At 37.8% G+C, this 20,238-nt stretch overlaps 1 protein-coding gene and 1 long non-coding RNA gene across 3 annotated transcripts in view; both read left to right on the forward strand.

Moving 5' to 3' along the window:
* The window catches only part of LOC100371623 (patatin-like phospholipase domain-containing protein 7), a 45,705-nt gene that overhangs the window by 19,798 nt on the left and 5,669 nt on the right, over window positions 1-20,238 (forward strand). Inside the window, exons 18-28 of one of the 2 annotated variants that reach the window (XM_085492218.1) lie at window positions 98-161; window positions 3,533-3,647; window positions 4,314-4,519; window positions 4,644-4,805; window positions 6,458-6,678; window positions 7,311-7,433; window positions 12,072-12,188; window positions 12,559-12,707; window positions 12,818-12,930; window positions 14,067-14,217; window positions 15,688-15,781. In XM_085492218.1, coding sequence (XP_085348344.1) covers window positions 98-161; window positions 3,533-3,647; window positions 4,314-4,519; window positions 4,644-4,805; window positions 6,458-6,678; window positions 7,311-7,433; window positions 12,072-12,188; window positions 12,559-12,707; window positions 12,818-12,930; window positions 14,067-14,217; window positions 15,688-15,781 — 1,515 coding nt within the window. The remainder of the gene's footprint in view (window positions 1-97; window positions 162-3,532; window positions 3,648-4,313; window positions 4,520-4,643; window positions 4,806-6,457; window positions 6,679-7,310; window positions 7,434-12,071; window positions 12,189-12,558; window positions 12,708-12,817; window positions 12,931-14,066; window positions 14,218-15,687; window positions 15,782-20,238) is intronic. The other variant, XM_085492219.1, reaches the window with a different exon arrangement.
* Window positions 8,095-9,206, forward strand: LOC146732752 (uncharacterized). Its single transcript, XR_014926842.1, has 2 exons — window positions 8,095-8,264; window positions 9,043-9,206. It is a non-coding gene; the product is annotated as an uncharacterized LOC146732752 (long non-coding RNA).

The raw sequence follows: 20,238 nt of genomic DNA on the forward strand, positions 1-20,238 counted from the left end.
TAGAGCAGGATGTGTGCACTATTTTTCAAAACACCCTTCTTTCATTCACTTATCACCTTATCTTGTGTGCATGACATCTAACAATCTCTTTGTACAGGTACAACACTGAGACTGACGAGTGAACACATAAGAGATAGATTGGGAAGTGCTGCTCTAGACAGGTATGTTCAAACATAGATTGAGAGGTGTCACTCTTGACAGGTATGTTCAAACATAGATTGAGAGGTGTCACTCTTGACAGGTATGTTCAAACACAGATTGAGAGGTGTCACTATTGACAGGTATGTTCAAACACAGATTGGGAGGTGTCACTCTTGACAGGTATATTCAAACATTGATTGTGAGGTGTCACTCTCGACAGGTATGTTCAAACATAGATTGGGAGGTGTCACTCTGGACAAGTATGTTCAAACATTGATTGTGAGGTGTCGCTCTCGACAGGTATGTTCAAACATAGATTGGGAGGTGTCACTCTGGACAGGTAAGTTCAAACATAGATTGGGAGGTGTCACTCTGGACAGGTAAGTTCAAACATAGATTGGGAGGTGTCACTCTTGACAGGTATGTTCAAACATAGATTGGGAGGTGTCACTCTTGACAGGTATGTTCAAACACAGATTGGGAGGTGTCACTCTTGACAGGTAAGTTCAAACATAGATTGGGAGGTGTCACTCTTGACAGGTAAGTTCAAACATAGATTGGGAGGTGTCACTCTCGACAGGTATGTTCAAACATAGATTGGGAGGTGTCACTCTGGACAAGTATGTTCAAACATTGATTGTGAGGTGTCGCTCTCGACAGGTATGTTCAAACATAGATTGGGAGGTGTCACTCTGGACAGGTAAGTTCAAACATAGATTGGGAGGTGTCACTCTTGACAGGTATGTTCAAACACAGATTGGGAGGTGTCACTCTTGACAGGTATATTCAAACATTGATTGTGAGGTGTCGCTCTCGACAGGTATGTTCAAACATAGATTGGGAGGTGTCACTCTCGACAGGTATGTTCAAACATAGATTGGGAGGTGTCACTCTGGACAGGTAAGTTCAAACATAGATTGGGAGGTGTCACTCTTGACAGGTATGTTCAAACATTGATTGGGAGGTGTCGCTCTTGACAGGTATGTTCAAACATAGATTGGGAGGTGTCACTCTTGACAGGTATGTTCAAACATAGATTGGGAGGTGTCGCTCTTGACAGGTATGTTCAAACATAGATTGGGAGGTGTCACTCTGGACAGGTATGTTCAAACATAGACAGGGAGGTGTCGCTCTGGACAGGTATGTTCAAACATTGATTGTGAGGTGTCGCTCTCGACAGGTATGTTCAAACATAGATTGGGAGGTGTCACTCTGGACAGGTATGTTCAAACAGATTGGGAGGTGTTGCTCTGGACAGGTATGTTCAAACATAGATTGGGAGGTGTCGCTCTCGACAGGTATGTTCAAACATAGATTGGGAGGTGTCGCTCTTGACAAGTATGTTCAAACATTGATTGTGAGGTGTCACTCTTGACAGGTATGTTCAAACAGATTGGGAGGTGTTGCTCTCGACAGGTATGTTCAAACAAAGATTTGGAGGTGTCGCTCTTGACAGTTATGTTCAAACATAGATTGGGAGGTGTTGCTCTTGACAGGTATGTTCAAACATAGATTGGGAGGTGTCACTCTTGACAGGTATGTTCAAACATAGATTGGGAGGTGTCACTCTTGACAGGTATGTTCAAACATAGATTGGGAGGTGTCACTCTTGACAGGTATGTAAAAACATAGATTGGGAGGTGTCACTCTTGACAGGTATGTTCAAACATAGATTGGGAGGTGTCACTCTTGACAGGTATGTTCAAACATAGATTGAGAGGTGTCGCTCTGGACAGGTATGTTCAAACATAGATTGGGAGGTGTCACTCTTGACAGGTATGTTCAAACATAGATTGAGAGGTGTCGCTCTGGACAGGTATGTTCAAACATAGATTGGGAGGTGTCACTCTTGACAGGTATGTTCAAACATAGATTGGGAGGTGTCACTCTTGACAGGTATGTTCAAACATAGATTGAGAGGTGTCGCTCTTGACAGGTATGTTCAAACCTAGATTGGGAGATGTCACTCTTGACAGGTATGTTCAAACATAGATTGGGAGGTGTTGCTCTTGACAGGTATGTTCCATCTTGAATTTTCAAGGTGAATGTTCCGGCGAAGCACTCCGCTATCACCTTGAAGTATTTCATTAGGAATATGTGTATGTGACAATGCCCTCACAGTTTAGAATCAATTTACCAACAACCAATCATATTGCTTCTTTCTTCAACGCGCTTGGCCAAGCTATCAAATTCATCACGAGATGCCCCACGCGCTCCACTCTGCCATGTATTTCTATGGGCTCTGCGCGAGCTGCTGTGAAGTACCGGTCGAAAAGCCGGTGAAAACGACTAAATTTGAGAAAACAGCACGACCTTAACTTTGAAGAAATCCTAAACAACCAAATTTAAATATGTTGCATATGTAGGGGTAATCTTGTTACACTGTTCAGAGGTGTCAACGACCATCCCAAAACACCGTTTTCTTAGAATTTATCGGACTTTGTTTTCACCATGATGATTGCCAGGCGGTGAAAATGTCTGACTCGAGAATAAATTTCGCTGCGCACAGTGGAAGCTGTGTTGGCTTGGATGTCAAGGCAATACAGCGACGATATCCATACATCATGCAACTCACTGATATTCAGACTAAAGCTATTCAAACTATACTTAGTGCCGTGTCTGATGTGCTCGTTTTTAGTCGCACTGGAAATAGTAAATCCTTATGTTATTATGCTTTCCCGGCCTTGCGACTGTCGAGCGTGGTAATAGTGTTGTCACCACTGTTGGGTACTATAGAAGAGTAGGTGTTATACCTCAAAGTTCATGATGTCACTGCAACATATATCGGCAGAAATGAAGCCGAAGACATCAGGAATGCAAAGCTCCAGCCGTTTCTGGCAGTCATTGTAACAAAGCTTTCTATTGGTCGGTAAACTTTCTATCGCGCAACCACGTGACATACACGGTTATGAATAGAATTACGAAACAACACCGTGCAGGCGGACAATGGGTATGTTCAAACATGTGCATGTTATTTGATAGATTTTCTAAACTGTATACATTTTTTGCAATTTGATAAATTCAGGGCATTTGTGAGGATGAGAATGTGCAAAGGTCTTTGACTCCCTAGGACCCCAGTGAAAGTGTGTGTGGATCCCTAGGACCCCAGTAACAGTGTGTGTGATTCTCAAGAACCCCACTGAAGGTGTCTGTGAGTCCCTAATGCCCCATGGAAACTGTCCGACTCAGTAGGACCCCAGTGAAAGTCTCTGTGACTCTATACTACAAAACTTCATGTTTTTGACCTAAATCTTAAAAGTATACCTAGTCGACACACTGAATTTGAGTAGAAAATTTGTTAAGATTAAGTTAAGATTAAGATTAAGTTAAGATTTGTTAAGTTTATAATATTCATGATTCCCAGTAAATAAATTAAATTTGTTATTTTCAGTATAAATGAGTTTCGACTTGCTAGCTGGCTTGCACAGCAAGAGGATATTCATCGTATTACTCTATACCAAGCTGACTTCAGAATGACGCCATGGACGCTGAGGTGTATTAGACAGGTGCACACTAGTTTTTTGTTCATTAAAAAAACATTTCTAAGACTAACGTTTGACTTTCTAAATCAAAGTGTACATTATTATTACTTGTAACCCACTGAATTTTACCAAATGCACTGGTACTGATTACATAACTTGTCTATTTCCACTATTCGTTTCGTGATTGGGTGAATAATTATCATTTTAAACATGCCGAAAACAAGCATTATACATACCTTCTTACTTCTTACCTCAACTTTAATTTTTCATAAAAAAAAGAAATCACCCCAACATGATTCAAACCGGGATACAAAATGGCAACCATGATCACATGAAAGGTACAACAACCTACACATGCCATGTCATGTTAAATGTTAATTAGTTCAAGTTCTGGTATTTAAAAATCAAAATTTGAAGGAAAAAACATTGTTTTTGTTGGTCTTTTTGAGAAGAGAGTTTACACTAATATGAGAAAGGATTTGTCTAAGATTAATATATATTCTGTTTCCATTCCTTTTCAAGTTTCCATTATATGTGATTTCACATCATGCAATATCTGAATAAAATTACATAATTATACTGTACATATTGTGACAATGAATTGAAAAACATGATATATTTTTGTGTTTCGACAATTTTCTTGATGTGTGATAAAACGTTCTACTAACTTACAATTGGTTTTACATGCAGGCGGACTCTATTCTAATTGTGGGGCTAGCTGACAAGGATCCAAACATTGTTGGAGACAGTGAAAAGCAGCTTGAGACTTTGGCTGTGAGGGCGCAGAAAGAACTGGTCTTACTGCACAAGGAAGTGAATGGTTCCTACAAAGAACCACGCAGAACAGTAGAGTGGTTGAATACTAGGGGGTGGGTTTCATCACATCATCACATCAGGTAAGAATCACATACTGTAAAATGACTAATTTTAACTGTGCTTAAATTTTGCTGATTTATCATTTCAGGCATATTTAGTGGGTTTTAAATGTCTGACTTATTATTTTATTGCCATTATGTCTAGGTGCCCCAAGAGAATATTTTCAAAACGGTCAGCCCAAAAACGTCAAGACATGTACAAAAAATTGTTTGAGAGACCACCAGACAGACATTCAGACTTCTCCAGGCTGGCCAGGTTTTTGACTGGTACCTCTATAGGACTGGTATTAGGTGGTGGTGGAGCTAGGTGTGTATATTTCAATTTTATGTTTGCTGGCATATTATATTATTTATATATATATCAGATATTTCCATGAAAATCAATGCTGTGGTGTAGATACTATTTTACCACCTATTGATAAGATATATTCAACAATAAACATAGAACCAGAACTTGCTTGCATACCTACTGAAATGACAACGCAGTTCAGGCCATGAGCAAACTTCTGACCCCAAACATTAATAACTGTACAATCTTATAAAATACTATGAACAAAAATTATATCAGGCACTCACCAATACGCAACAAGATGTTTTATTATTAGAAAAAAAACAAATTGCACAGCATCAGTAACTACAGCATAGACATTTTGTATTGCGTCAATGTGAACAAACCATTTTTGTCATAGGGGTGTCAGGTAATATCACTTGAATGAGTTTCAAAAGGATTCCATTGCTATAAGCATAACTCAATCGCTATTTTGGAGAATTCACTTATCAAATATTAAATTATTAAAATCAGAATGGAAAAAAACATTCACAACTCAAAAATTACAAATCAGAAACTTTACAGAAGATACCTTTCCCAATAATAGTCCAACCTTATTTGAATAGATACTGAACACCTCATGCATATATGCTTTGACAGATTACAATACAATAGTTACTTTTATCCAATCATGTGCATGTCTCACTTGCCACAAATTGTCAATAGAGGACACATGTCGAAAAAAACAATAAAATCAAGATCTGTTTCTTCAATAAATAAACAGATATATATAAATAGTTTAGTATGCAATTCCAAATATTTGGACCTCGATATTGGAATGCACGTTCACCGTATGATTTTGTCTTGGTGTGTGGTTTTGTTAATATACATTGTACGATCGTCTGATGACGAACGCAATTGTCTAGCGGGGATGGTATTTATGTAACAGATCTGACAGCTATTGTCGGCCAGTATTACTTATTGATAAGTAGCATAAACTTGAAATTTTATATTCAATACGTCTGATGTTTCAGTATGTTTGTTTTTTTAATCAATATTTGGGTGAAATGCAAATGATTGGTGTATCTGTTTTCTAGGGCACACTTTTATCATTTAAAACATACACATTGATGAGACATTATGGAACACATGTCAGTCATTAGCTTGATATTATTTAGTTTAGTTTTGTGTCCAGTTGTATCTAAAACAGCAAAGACACAATTGATGGATATGCGAGTGTGCTAGGATGTTTTGCAATCTGATCAAAGATGGCCTACTGGCGGCCACTAAGTTTTTAGGAACCCGCCTAGATCTGAGACATGCTAAGACTGTTTTGATTACAACATTGTGATTGGTTTTGCAAACTGAATCTACTGATGAAAAGCCATTGCCCAAATTTTCTAGCTATTTGGAATATAGTTACTTAAGACAACAATTACTAAATATTGTATATTATATATGATGACTTAATAGGATGATGTATTGATGGTCACTATTTGTATAAGTAACCTTGATCTGAGACATGTATGGACTGCTTTGATCAAAACTACTTTGTGTTTATAAACTGATCACCACTTTCCCATGCCTTTTGCTTATTTTCAAAGCAAATTGATCAGTTCCATCATTAAAGTCTGTTATCAACTAATAAATTGCACTAATTAAAACATGTGATTTATTTTTTTGACACTCAGAGGCTCTTCCGAAGTTGGAATCATGAAGGCCATGGAGGAGAATTCCATACCAATTGATATTATTGGCGGAACCAGTATTGGCTCATTTGTGGGTGCTCTCTATGCAGATGAGGTCAATGCAGATGCTGTCAGTCGACGAGCCAAAGAATGGTGCAAAGAAATGGGTACATACTGGAGTAAAATATTAGATTTGACTTACCCTGTTACAGCTATGTTTACTGGTAAGTTGTGGTATGTGATAGCTAACTGTAGCATACAGTATTTATTCTGTATGAGAAGCTTTTGTCACCAAAAATCTCTTAATTCCGAAATTGTTTGTTGTCTCGCCCAGATAAAGTCTAAAACAGGGACTTATGTTTTAGGTTTTGTTCATCTGTCCATTCATACATCATCATTTCTCGGCATGCCTGGATTGATTTTGTTCAAACTTAGTAGAAAGTCATTATGGAATGTACATGCATGTTGATTTGTTTTTCATTTGGATGACTTTTGTCTAAAAATACACCAAAAGTCAGTCTTTGAAATATCATCAACAATTTCTCAGGCACGTCTGAACCGATTTCCATCAAACTTAGCATTGACATTACTGATGCACATAATTGTTCTTGTGAATTGAATCAAAATGGCTGACTAGCAGCCGTGTTTGTTTTATTTTCATGTGTCTTTAACTATTTCGTGGACGTGTTGATTTTAGTATGAACAATACACATGATGTTTTGTGTTCTTTGAATAAAAATGTCCAACTGGTTTATGTGTGGATTAAATGTTATTCCTATGATATGTCACTTGAACTGAAAAAAAGCAAGCAGTTTATCTGTCAACATAACCATGCTATTATCTATTGTTATTGTAGGGGGAAGCTTTAATCGGTCTATAGAAGATGTCTTCCGTAATAAACAAATAGAAGATCTTTGGCTTCCTTTCTTTGTTATAAGTACAGACATATCCAGCTCCAGTATGAGAGTACATACTAGTGGTGAGTTCATACTATTATGCAAGTTGTTTTTTTGTATTTAAATATATTTTATTGGGCTTTCCATCAAAGGTTACATAAGTATGAATTACATTATTACCTGGAATACATCATGTAATATACGGTATTTTTTGTAATGATTCACTTCTTTATTGTTTTGTTTAGCAACGAAACTTTCAATGTGGTATAATCTTTTCAGAAGTTGAATAAACTGTGTAAAGTTTGGCAATTTATTTTGCATTTTAGCATAGTAAACATGTTTTCTTACCAGAAGGCAGATAAAATTGATTTGCCAGCTGAATTCTGGATCTCCAAGGATCATACACAGTTTACTAGGTGGTGCTTTCAGTTTCAATGGTCTTGCCAGTGTAAAAAGTAAATCTCCCCAGAGAGCTACGACAAAATTACAGTTACTAAAAAGATGTGCATAATCTTCTATAATTGTTTTACAAAAAGTACAGTTGCACAGCAAATGTAATATCCCAGAGTTCAATGCGTTTTGTACCATCCAATATACACTTTATCTCCGCATGAGGGCGCAATTTCAAATTGAAAGAAAAACTAGCACACGCGCTGTCAGCATTCTATGACCTCAATTGACCCACCAGCCTCATTCCCAAATTGATACTGGAATTCTCATTTTGTTGATGTATTTGAAGTTTTTTACCCGGATCGTTTTAACCATTTCAATAAATAGTTATAGACTATAATTGATTATGCGAAATTACTGCATTTTTGGTGGTTTTTGGCCTACTCCTCTCACTGTTATGTTAGAATTACCGCGGGAGTGCCTTCTATGGATTTTCAACATGGCGGCTCACAATGTTACGTTCGGTAAGTCCTTTTTTTTTACGTTTTACACGAAAAAAAAGCAATTTTTAGAAAATAACGTTCGATTTCTTCAATTGTAGGCGCCTTTTTTTTTGCAAAAATGCTGGTCGTGAAAATGAAAAACGTAATTTTGTTGGGGATTTCGAGAGCTTTACAACGATATGTAGATCGACCATATACACGTTATGTCCCTCATAGGAGTAGTGAATAAAGTGTCATAATGTATTTTGTCATTAATTTGCATACCTTATATACACTATTGAGATAATATATACACTATTGAGATAATATATACACTATTGAGATAATATATACACTATTGAGATAATATATACACTATTGAGATAATATATACACTATTGAGATAATATATACACTATTGAGATACTATAGGTATAGGGATAAAATGAACATTTTCCATGTATCTGTTTTTGATACCAATGCATTTCATTCGTTTCTCTCAATATTATTTTCTGACATATTATTCATAATAAATTATGTAATATTAAAGTGAGAATATACTAAATATAGTTAATAACTAATGATTTTCAAAAAAAATGTGCCACGCCCCCTCCACTTGCCCCATTTCTCCAGTAAACGTGATACACATTGATGTGTTTGAAGTTGAAGAATTAATACCTAGAAAATAGTGTCATTACAAATTTGACAATTTAGGCTGACTTTGGAATAGTTTTACCAAGTGTAAATAATAATTTATTATTATGACAGATTTTTGATATTAAATATTGAGATTAGTAATGCATCTTGTGTTTTGTTTCAGATCTTTTGTGCTGAACTTACCATGGACAGTTTGCATGTGACGAGTGATACCTGGCTTGATTTTATATACAACATGGAGATGTGATGCACATAGTGTGCATTTGTATTCCTTGTGTGTGCCAAATAAAATTTCAAAATGTGATTCAGCAGAATCCAACAAATTCACTTCAGTGTGTTCAGTGTATTTAATTTCAAATGCTAGTGAAGCTGCTTCAAGTTTCTTATCAAGTTTGTTAAGATCATCCTTTTTAGTAACTTGAAGTAACTTTGCTGAATGATTTGCTTCATTAATTTCAACCTTGGTATCAAATTGGTCGACCAGTTTTGATTCATATTGCTTCACATCATGTTTTTGATCTTCAGATAACTTTGCAAACTTTTGTATAAATTCCAGTTGTTGGTCGATCTTTTGAGCCTCGTTGAAGAGCTCGTCAATTAGTTTACCCACGTTTCTCAATTTAGCATGAAGGTGATCCATAGTGTATTCATTTATGGGGTCACCCTTTATAAGAGGATGATTACTCTGACCATTACTTTTTTTTTGTGCCCATGAATTCATATCCGCAAGAGTGATAGACATATCCCATTCATGATTTGGATTGTGACATTTATGAACTGTAGCCAAACATAAATTGCAGAAAAAACTGGTACTCTTTCTCTGCAAGACCAAACTTTTATACTTTTCATCTCCTTCCAGTTTTCTACAGTATTTCATCCCCTTTATACCATGTTGGGCAAATTTTTCAGTGCATGCCAGAACAGGAAGAATATCAACTTCTATCAGTGCATCACTCTCTGGGGGCATTTATAATGGCAAATGGAATGCGGCTTGCATCAGACTGTGGATTTGGATCTCTCCATACTTCATTACCATTATATGTTATCAGACGTATAGCACCACTGATGGCAAATACTTTGAAATTTTGGGACACTCTCTTTCTAACTTCTGTCCCTCATTTTCATCATCAAGGTCATAATCCAATTTGATTTCAGTCAATATGTTGTGGACACTTCTCCAAACCAGGCCTTCAATATCATGAACAAACCAGCCCTTTTTATTTTGAGAGGCAGTTTCTGACACCATATTGTGGAACCGTTTCAAATTATTTCTCAAAGTGGTTAATCTGGGAATTCTTGAAACATTTTCTTGTGTTCTCAGCAGTGTTCAAAATTAACGTCGGTCCGTCGGCCTCACGCCGACAGTTGGTATAAAGGGCCTAGAGCTGTGAAAAACCATCAGTCCTTGTGACCGACCATAAATTTCTATTTAAAAAAACGTTCCATTATTTAGTATGATTGTAAGACCAAATATATAATAAATATCGATATTAACTTCAGAATTGTTTCAAAATTGCGTTTTCTTGCACGTTTGATCAACAAATGGCATCACTCATCGACCTGAGTCATAATTCAAGCTCGCCGAATGATCGCGAAATGCGCCGAATGTGGGAACTGTAACAAGCGATCTGATTGGTTGGAGAATTTGCGCTTACATTTTATGTTCTGCCATCTTTGATTTCCATCGAACACGCTGGTATTGCAGAGTTTCGTCTACATCGAAGTATGTGGCGATATTTAAACTGCCAGGAGCCTGCTGCTAAACGTGTGCAAACTACACAAGAAAGGTGTGACAAACAGCAAGAATACGAATGGTCTAGGCGTAAACCACGCACATTCCAAGTTAGCTGGCAGGCGGAGTTCAAAGACTAGTTACTTTTTGATAACAACAACAAGGTGATGTATTGCCGGCCTTGTCGAGGATCCTACCGTCAGCTGTCGGTTAGTAAGATTGTGAACACGATGCAAAATGCATGTCAGATTCAGAGTCGGCCAGTGATCGTGTTTTTTCTGAAGATTTTGATGAGTTTAGTGACGATGAAAGAAATGATGATGACCTCTTTGAGGCTACAGATAATATATATATCTGATTAATTAGTAAATAAAGGTTTTGCAATTGCAAGCTTGTATTATCCGTTTAGTCATTGTTTGTTAAATATCAGGGCCTACAGTTAGCTAGAAGGACCTACAGTTTTAATTTGACATAGGTCCTTCGGGCCTGTTATAATTTTCAGTTAATTTCGAACACTGGTTCTCAGAGATTTCTCTAAACCATCATAGTCAGTTTCAGATAGACCGCCCCCTAGATGGATAAATATGTGTTCTGCTTCAGAATCATTCCATAATTTAGTGTCATCTGTAGTCTGATCTAATTTCTGGGAAGATGGTGCTGCTAATAAAGCCAATTTAACAGAAGGAGGCAGAATATCTGATGTAATGGCTTCCTTGAAAAATGATACAGATAATACTGATTTGGCAAATGCTTTATCTTTATTTAATCGTAATTGCCAAAGGGCACTCTCATCAAATCCAGACAATTTTTCACCTACTGCCTGGTGCTGATTTGAGATTTTACTGATGTAGGCTCGACTCCCAGTGGCTTTCTTAGAAATTGCTGATCTTTTCGTGCTAAATAGAACTGCAAGAGAGACTTCCAAATATTTCTTTGAATCATCCCATTCGTGACCCTTTAAATTTTCCAGCAAATTTCTCACCACTTGCCTTACTTGAGATGGCCCTTTTTGAATGATCAAATCGGAAAGTTGCCCTATTTCATTAGCAATGAGCGATCTCGCCTTCATCAGCTTAAATCTGGCAGTAGAGCTTGTCGTCATTCCCATAACGAACAAATCATTCGACGCCATAGCATAAAATCGCCTACAAACCATTCAAAGTGAGCACATCGTTTTAACTTTCTCAAACTGTGAACTATCGTCATCACTGTCATTAAAAAAGCAACAAAACCCGAATATTCGAGTCAAAATCTCGGAAGAAAGATCAGAAAGCGAACGACTTGTGTGCCGACGACAACATCAGCGATCGACTGAGCAGTTGAAGCCGATTTCCCACGTGATTTTGCGGCTAAACTTGCCTGCTTGACTCTTTTGGATGCTCTTGGCATGATTGTGTAGGAATACGTCCAGACTTTTACTGAGAATTTATTATCTGAGTGTAAACTTGTTTTATCTGTAGGTTCTTTATGGCGATATGTTAGAGCCAGTATGTCATTATCTGGTTACTTACCTCCTCTGTGTGACCCTAAAGATGGCCATCTTTTATTGGACGGTGGATATGTCAATAATTTACCTGGTAAGTTCTACCTGTCTCATTTATGTTGTTACTTTGTCAGCTGATGTCCTGAAAAGTATGGGTGCACAGACCATCATAGCAGTTGATTTTGGCAGTCAGGTCCTGCACTTTGCTGCAAATCCTGTAACTAACCCTCTTTTACTTTGTCAGCTGACGTATTGAAAAGTATGGATGCACAGAGCATCATAGTGGTGGATGTCGGCAGTCAGGTCCTGCACTTTGCTGCAAATCCTGTAACTAACCCTCTTTTACTTTGTCAGCTGACGTATTGAAAAGTATGGGTGCACAGAGCATCATAGTGGTGGATGTCGGCAGTCAGGTCCTGCACGTTGCTATAAATCCTGTAACTAAACCTCTTTTACTTTGTCAGCTGACGTCATGAAATCTATGGGTGCACAGACTATCATAGCGGTGGATGTCGGCAGTCAGGATGTGACTCATCTAACCAACTATGGGGACACACTATCAGGATGGTGGTTGCTATGGAAAAGATGGAATCCCTGGGCTAGCGCTGTTAGGGTATGTTTTTCATTTTGATATGTGTATTTCCTACTTTTCATCATTTGAATAAAAAATAATTCTACAAAATCTACATAAGGCAGTGATTACATGTTGTTTGTATTCTAAAGGTGCCTGATATGACTGAGATACAGAGCAGATTAGCGTATGTCTCGTGTGTCAGACATCTTGAAGAGCTGAAGAATAGTAGGATGTGTGAATATATAAGACCACCAATTGACAGGTAGAGGATGTTCACTTGTTATGCTTCATCTATTGCATCCAGTGTATTACTGTGAAATACTTTTAAATTATTTTTTCTCTTGGAATTAATTTTCGCTATTTTTGCTGAAGGAATGATTGGGTGAAGATGAAATCCAGCGAATATACCCTTTTTCCTATGTTTTTCATTCAACTCATCAAAACTTAGTAAAAAAAATTACATACAAAACACCCAAAAAGTCTTTTCAGCAAAAATTTATTCCAGCTTAAAATAAAGTATTTTACAGTATCAAGGGAAATCAAGCCTATTTGGAGTTGTTCATCTGTTGAGCATATTTGCAATGCATTGTGGAAAAAGTAATTCTCATTTGATGTATAAGCTCATTGGAAACAATTAAATTAATTTTTGGGGGGAATTTTTAAAAATCAGAGACAGTATACTGGGTATATCCAAAGGCAAGGGAGCAATTGTGTCCCATTTTTAGTCCCCGTTCCGCCATTTTTGTGCTGAAAAAAATCAATTATTTGTGGCATTTATGGATTGATTTTGTTCAAACTTGTACATACATTAGACATTATGGGTTCTGGATGCACGTCATTTTTCAGATCAGATTCAAAATGGCTGACTGGTGGCCATTTTGTTTTAATGAATGAGCTTCTAGAGCCATATCTCTGACATGCTTTTACTGATTATGTTCAAATTTTATATATTCATTATACATTATGTTATAGATATATAGATGTATTCAAAATGGTGAATTTTGTTTTAACTAATGCTGTTTCAGAGCAATATTTCTCAATATGGACAAGTACTCGTTTGACGATCAGATACATGATGTCTATCGTACACAAAACTATATATCTTAAATTCGATAACTAACGGGGACTGCAACATGCATGGCTTGTTTATATTTTAATTTGTTTCAAATTTTCTCAATATCTTCTGCATCATCATTATTTTGGAGGGATATAGTATGCAATATTGTTTAACAAGTCTGTTTGCATATTTAATAACTATTCAAGAACTATTCAAGGAATTATGTTTAAACCATGCACATTTGAACAAGGGAAGAAGAGTCTGACTAATCATTATTCATAATTTCAAAATGATCTTTACACTGATGATAGAATTATAGTTTATTATTGTCTGATTTGTAGGTTTAAAACTCTAGAGTTTAATAGATTTGATGAGATCAAAGAAGTTGGATACCAACACGGAATGACAGTGTTCAGTGGCTGGCAGAAAGGTAACATCTTGCGGGATATGTTCAAAGAAAAGGAGAAAGAGAGAGCAGTTACAAGATCACAGGTAAGAGATAGTCACATTGATTTGGGTTTTATGACTGTATAAAAATGTGTAGACTGTGTAGTGATGGTTTGCTAAATTCTTGATGCCAAGGATATCTTGCAATAATTATTACTATTGTTGACGATATGTGGCTGTTCAAATATAATGGTAGAATGGGCTATTAAGGCTGAGTGGGTGCATTGAGTGTAGAAGGTGATTATATTGGGGCTGAGTGAGTGCATTGAGTGTAGAAGGTGATTATATTGGGGCTGAGTGGGTGCATTGAGTGTAGAAGGTGATTATATTGGGGCTGAGTGGGTGCATTGAGTGTAGAAGGTGATTCTATTTGGGCTGAGTGGGTGCATTGAATGTAGAAGGTGATTATATTGGGGCTGAGTGGGTGCATTGAGTGTAGAAGGTGATTATATTGGGGCTGAGTGGGTGCATTGAGTGTAGAAGGTGATTATATTGGGGCTGAGTGGGTGCATTGAGTGTAGAAGGTGATTCTATTTGGGCTGAGTGGGTGCATTGAATGTAGAAGGTGATTATATTGGGGCTGAGTGGGTGCATTGAGTGTAGAAGGTGATTATATTGGGGCTGAGTGGGTGCATTGAGTGTAGAAGGTGATTATATTGGGGCTGAGTGGGTGCATTGAGTGTAAAAGGTGATTATATTGGGGCTGAGTGAGTGCATTGAGTGTAGAAGGTGATTATATTGGGGCTGAGTGGGTGCATTGAGTGTAGAAGGTGATTATATTGGGGCTGAGTGGGTGCATTGAGTGTAAAAGGTGATTATATTGGGGCTGAGTGGGTGCATTGAGTGTAGAAGGTGATTATATTGGGGCTGAGTGGGTGCATTGAGTGTAGAAGGTGATTATATTGGGCTGAGTGGGTGCATTGAGTGTAGAAGGTCATTATATTGGGGCTGAGTGGGTGCATTGAGTGTAGAAGGTGATTATATTTGGGCTGAGTGGGTGCATTGAATGTAGAAGGTGATTATATTGGGGCTGAGTGGGTGCATTGAGTGTAGAAGGTGATTATATTGGGGCTGAGTGGGTGCATTGAGTGTAGAAGGTGATTATATTGGGGCTGAGTGGGTGCATTGAGTGTAGAAGGTGATTATATTGGGGCTGAGTGGGTGCATTGAGTGTAGGAGGTGATTATATTGGGGCTGAGTTGGGTGCATTGAGTGTAGAATCCAGTTTTGGAGACACTTTTGATGTGTCTCTACCAGTTATATCCAAACTTTACACATACATGATACCGCATTGGATACATTATGTTCACGTACAATTATTTTGCAATCTTTTATGATTTTCGTTACACTCTTCATGTCATGTCATGTCATGTCACGTCTTGTCTTGTCTTATCTGACATTGATTCCCATGATACAAACATGTGGGCATATACAGGCCTTCATTGAAGCTGTGCTTCTTCTAGAAAATGTTACCTTACATGCATTACTGATTGTATATATTTGCATTGTTGTCAGCAGCAGACCTATGTGAAAGCTGATGCTATGTTTACTGATCTAGCTGAGATGATCTCTCATATAGAACCAGCAAGACAACAACTCTCAGAAGAAGGTGAGTAAAAAATACTGTATTTTACTTCCAGATTTGAACTTCTATGATCATGAAAAGCAGTCCAGTTTCTTGTGTATATCCAGTGTATGTGGTAGTCACAGTATACTGGGTATATCCAGTGTATGTGGTAGTCACAGTATATTGGGTATATCCAGTGTATGTGGTAGTCACAGTATACTGGGTATATCCAGTGTATGTAGTAGTCACAGTATACTGGGTATATCCAGTGTATGTGGTAGTCTCAGTATACTGAGTATATCCAGTGTACGTGGTAGTCACAGTATATTGGGTATATCCAGTGTATGTGGTAGTCACAGTATATTGGGTATATCCAGTGTATGTGGTAGTCACAGTATATTGGGTATATCCAGTGTATGTGGTAGTCACAGTATACTGGGTATATCCAGTGTATGTAGTAGTCACAGTATACTGGGTATATCCAGTGTATGTGGTAGTCACAGTATACTGGGTATATCCAGTGTATGTGGTAGTCACAGTATACTGGGTATATCCAGTGTACGTGGTAGTCACAGTATATTGGGTATATCCAGTGTATGTGGTAGTCACAGTATATTGGGTATATCCAGTGTATGTGGTAGTCACAGTATACTGGGTATATCCAGTGTATGTGGTAGTCACAGTATACTGGGTACTGTAGAATACTTTATTTTCGCTTGGAATTTATTTTCGCTGAAGTGATGATTCCGTGAAAATAAAATCCAGCGAATATACTTTTTTTCCTATATTTCACATTAAACTCATCAAAAATCAGTGAAAATAAATTCCATACAAAATGCTCAAAAAGCCTTTTCAGCGAAAATTAATTCCAGCGAAAATAAAGTATTCCACAGTATATCCAGTGTATGTGGTAGTCACAGTATACTGGGTTTATCCAGTGTATATGGTAGTCACAGTGTACTGGGTATATCCAGTGTACAGTACAGTTCTCGCGGAAGCTTTTGCTTCACTTCAGCTTCACCTTCGCTTCAGCATCGCATCATTATGGCATTGTTATGGCTTCAGCATCGCTTCAATGTCGCGACATTAAAAAGTTAGGCGGTTATCGCTTCGCTTCATTGTGGCCTCATTATGGCGACAATGTGGCATCAGCATCGCTTCATCAAACAAAGAAGTACTCTACTCATTTCCCCCAAACCTCTTGACCGCTTCCGTTTTCAGACTACTAAAAATTTTCTGGTTTTCATAGATCACGATTACTAGTTTAGTAACCGTGCATAGATGTTGAACAACCGTCAAAAGTTCAAATACTTTTTGTTTTAACTATCTATAATTATATGCACGCAATCTGACCCTTTGACCTAGATTTGGCTGGGATTGAATATTTTATTTTAGACAATATTCCGACGTGACGCACTGCTACAAAATGTATTCAACAGAAGTACAACATGGTTGTCTGGGTTCCTTTTCCTGATTGTGTTGAGTTTACGATTTGTATAATTATTGTTGTTTCCCCCCAAGCAGAAGACAAGCCGAAGGACCATGAAGCTAAATAGAATTCTCACGCATGGACGTGGACTGAGTGAAAGAAAATATTTCTAAGGCTAAAATAAAAATGACCTACTATTACACCTCTTTGTGTATTTGTCAATTTTGTATATATTTGGTATGACCGTATGATCGTAAATACCTAGAAAAATCTCGTCTTTCGTTAATAATTTCATTTGTTTGCAATGTCTACCGACCGTAATTTGTTTCTCCAAACGGTCCCGACATCCGTCATTCAACACAATCAGCATTTATTTATTGCAATTCATGGGGATCATGTCCCGTAATTTGCGGGCTGTAAAACCAAATAATTAAACAAGTACTATTTATTGTATTTTTGTTTTACCTAGCGAAACTACAACAGAGCGTAGAGTTGTCGCGGTTAAATAGTCGCCTTGAAATCGATGGAACTTCAACTACTAGTATCCATTTCTCACCTTGAAATAAAAAAAATCGAAGAGCATCGGGGTATATATTATTAACCAGTCTTACGAATCGCTAGCTTTATTTTATTCGAATTTATAAAATTCACGAGTTTTCGACATTTGTTGGCAACTTCCGCGCTAAAATGGTTGAAAATGTGGGTGTGGTTTTCTCGCAAAGTCCTGTTGATAATACGGACTAATATGGTTCTGTGACCCAGGTCGTGCTCCGATCAGGTGACTCTCAGCCAATCAATGATGTTGTAACAAAACATATTTAACGCAAATTGAAGGGTCGTCGTACCATCCAATCTCCATCGTCGATTCACAAAGTTTTTTTGTGTGCTGTGACAGGCTTCGCCATTATTCACTGAAAAACATCAGTATATTTTGACAAATGGATGGGATTTTACCTCAGTTCAAAAAAAAGAAAAAGAAAAAAAAACAGGGCTGAGATACAAATCAGTTTTGCAAGTTGGGAAATAAGGTAAACCAGACTGGGGTCGATGATTTTCAGTATCGAAGGACTTCCGTGTGAATCATGATTTTCAAATTGTTCATCGGCTGGTGACCAAATATTTACGCCACACGAAATGGACAAGTTTTTTTTTTTCTGAAGCCCAATAAATTATTTCTGCATGTCAAGTGCTATTCGATTTTTTACAGGGCATGTGGCTCATTTTCATTCCAAAATATGTTTGTGAGAATACTTTTAAAGTACGTATAGATCGAGCTCAGATCACTGATCGTGACTCAATTTTGAGAATTGGTTGTCAAATTTTACCAGACTGACGCCACCACAACCATCCAATCATATGTTGGAAATGTACGCACTTGTTTTGGAACTTTGTATCAAGATGACTGGCGACGACGCCGACGCACCAGGCGGCGTACGTGTGTGTTGCATGTTTTAGTAGTCCGGGCATGGGGTAGGACTCGGCTAAAACTAAACGAAACACAGAAAAATACCACCGAAATGAGGAATCTGAATCTGCTCTTCTAGCAGCAAATAAAATGAGCGAAAAAAGGTAAATTTTATAACAAGAACAGTTTCACTTCGTATACAGCAAATTGTGTTGTATCAGAACGACGATTGCATCGTGTGATTTGAATTTATCACGATTTTCCTTCCAGTCAATATGAAACTCGTCACCTTGCCAATTGTAATGTACTTCGCAAAGTTGTTGGTGCCCAATACTCGCAACACTAAAATAATTAAACAAGATATCTTTTTAAAATGTCATAAATACTCTTGATCATATTATTTTATTCGCCTTGAATTTCAAATCGATTACATATCGAACTTCTGTACATGTTTTTGTCTACTGCCCTTCTGCGTGCAAATAATGAGGTCATACTCATGTCACAATAAGTTGAAGCTGATGCCATGTTGATGCCATGAGACTGCGAAGCTGAGGCCACGATGATGCCACAAAATAGCGAGGCGAACACAGCTTCAATTTTCAATGACGCGAAGCTGATGCCACAATGATGCGATGCTGAGGCGACAATGAAGCCATGCGTAGGCGACAATGATGCCACAAAAGCCAAAGCTTCCGCGAGAACTGTACTGTATGTGGCAGTCACAGTATACTGGGTATATCCAGTGTATGTGGCAGTCACAGTATACTGGGTATATCCAGTGTATGTGGTAGTCACAGTATATTGGGTATATCCAGTGTATGTGGTAGTCACAGTATACTGGGTATATCCAGTGTATGTAGTAGTCACAGTATACTGGGTATATCCAGTGTATGTGGTAGTCTCAGTATACTGAGTATATCCAGTGTACGTGGCAGTCACAGTATATTGGGTATATACAGTGTATGTGGTAGTCACAGTATATTGGGTATATCCAGTGTATGTGTTAGTCACAGTATACTGGGTATATCCAGTGTATGTGTTAGTCACAGTATACTGGGTATATCCAGTGTATGTGGTAGTCACAGTATACTGGGTATATCCAGTGTATGTGGCAGTCACAGTATACTGGGTATATCCAGTGTATGTGGCAGTCACAGTATACTGGGTATATCCAGTGTATGTGGTAGTCACAGTATACTGGGTATATCCAGTGTATGTCAGAGTCACGGTATGCTAGGTATATCCAGTGTATGTGGTAGTCACGGTATACTGGGTATATCCAGTGTATGTGGTAGTCACAGTATACTGGGTATATCCAGTGTATGTGGTAGTCACAGTATATTGGGTATATCCAGTGTATGTGGTAGTCACAGTATACTGGGTATATCCAGTGTATGTGGTAGTCACAGTATACTGGGTATATCCAGTGTATGTGTTGGTCACAGTATACTGGGTATATCCAGTGTATGTGGTAGTCACAGTATACTGGGTATATCCAGTGTATGTGGTAGTCACAGTATACTGGGTATATCCAGTGTATGTGCTGGTCACAGTATACTGGGTATATCCAGTGTATGTGGTAGTCTCAGTATACTGGGTATATCCAGTGTATGTGGTAGTCACAGTATACTGGGTATATCCAGTGTATGTGGTAGTCACAGTATA

The sequence above is a fragment of the Saccoglossus kowalevskii genome, chromosome 17 (assembly GCF_978046115.1).
Source record: "Saccoglossus kowalevskii chromosome 17, keSacKowa6.1, whole genome shotgun sequence".
Lineage (NCBI taxonomy): Eukaryota > Metazoa > Hemichordata > Enteropneusta > Harrimaniidae > Saccoglossus > Saccoglossus kowalevskii.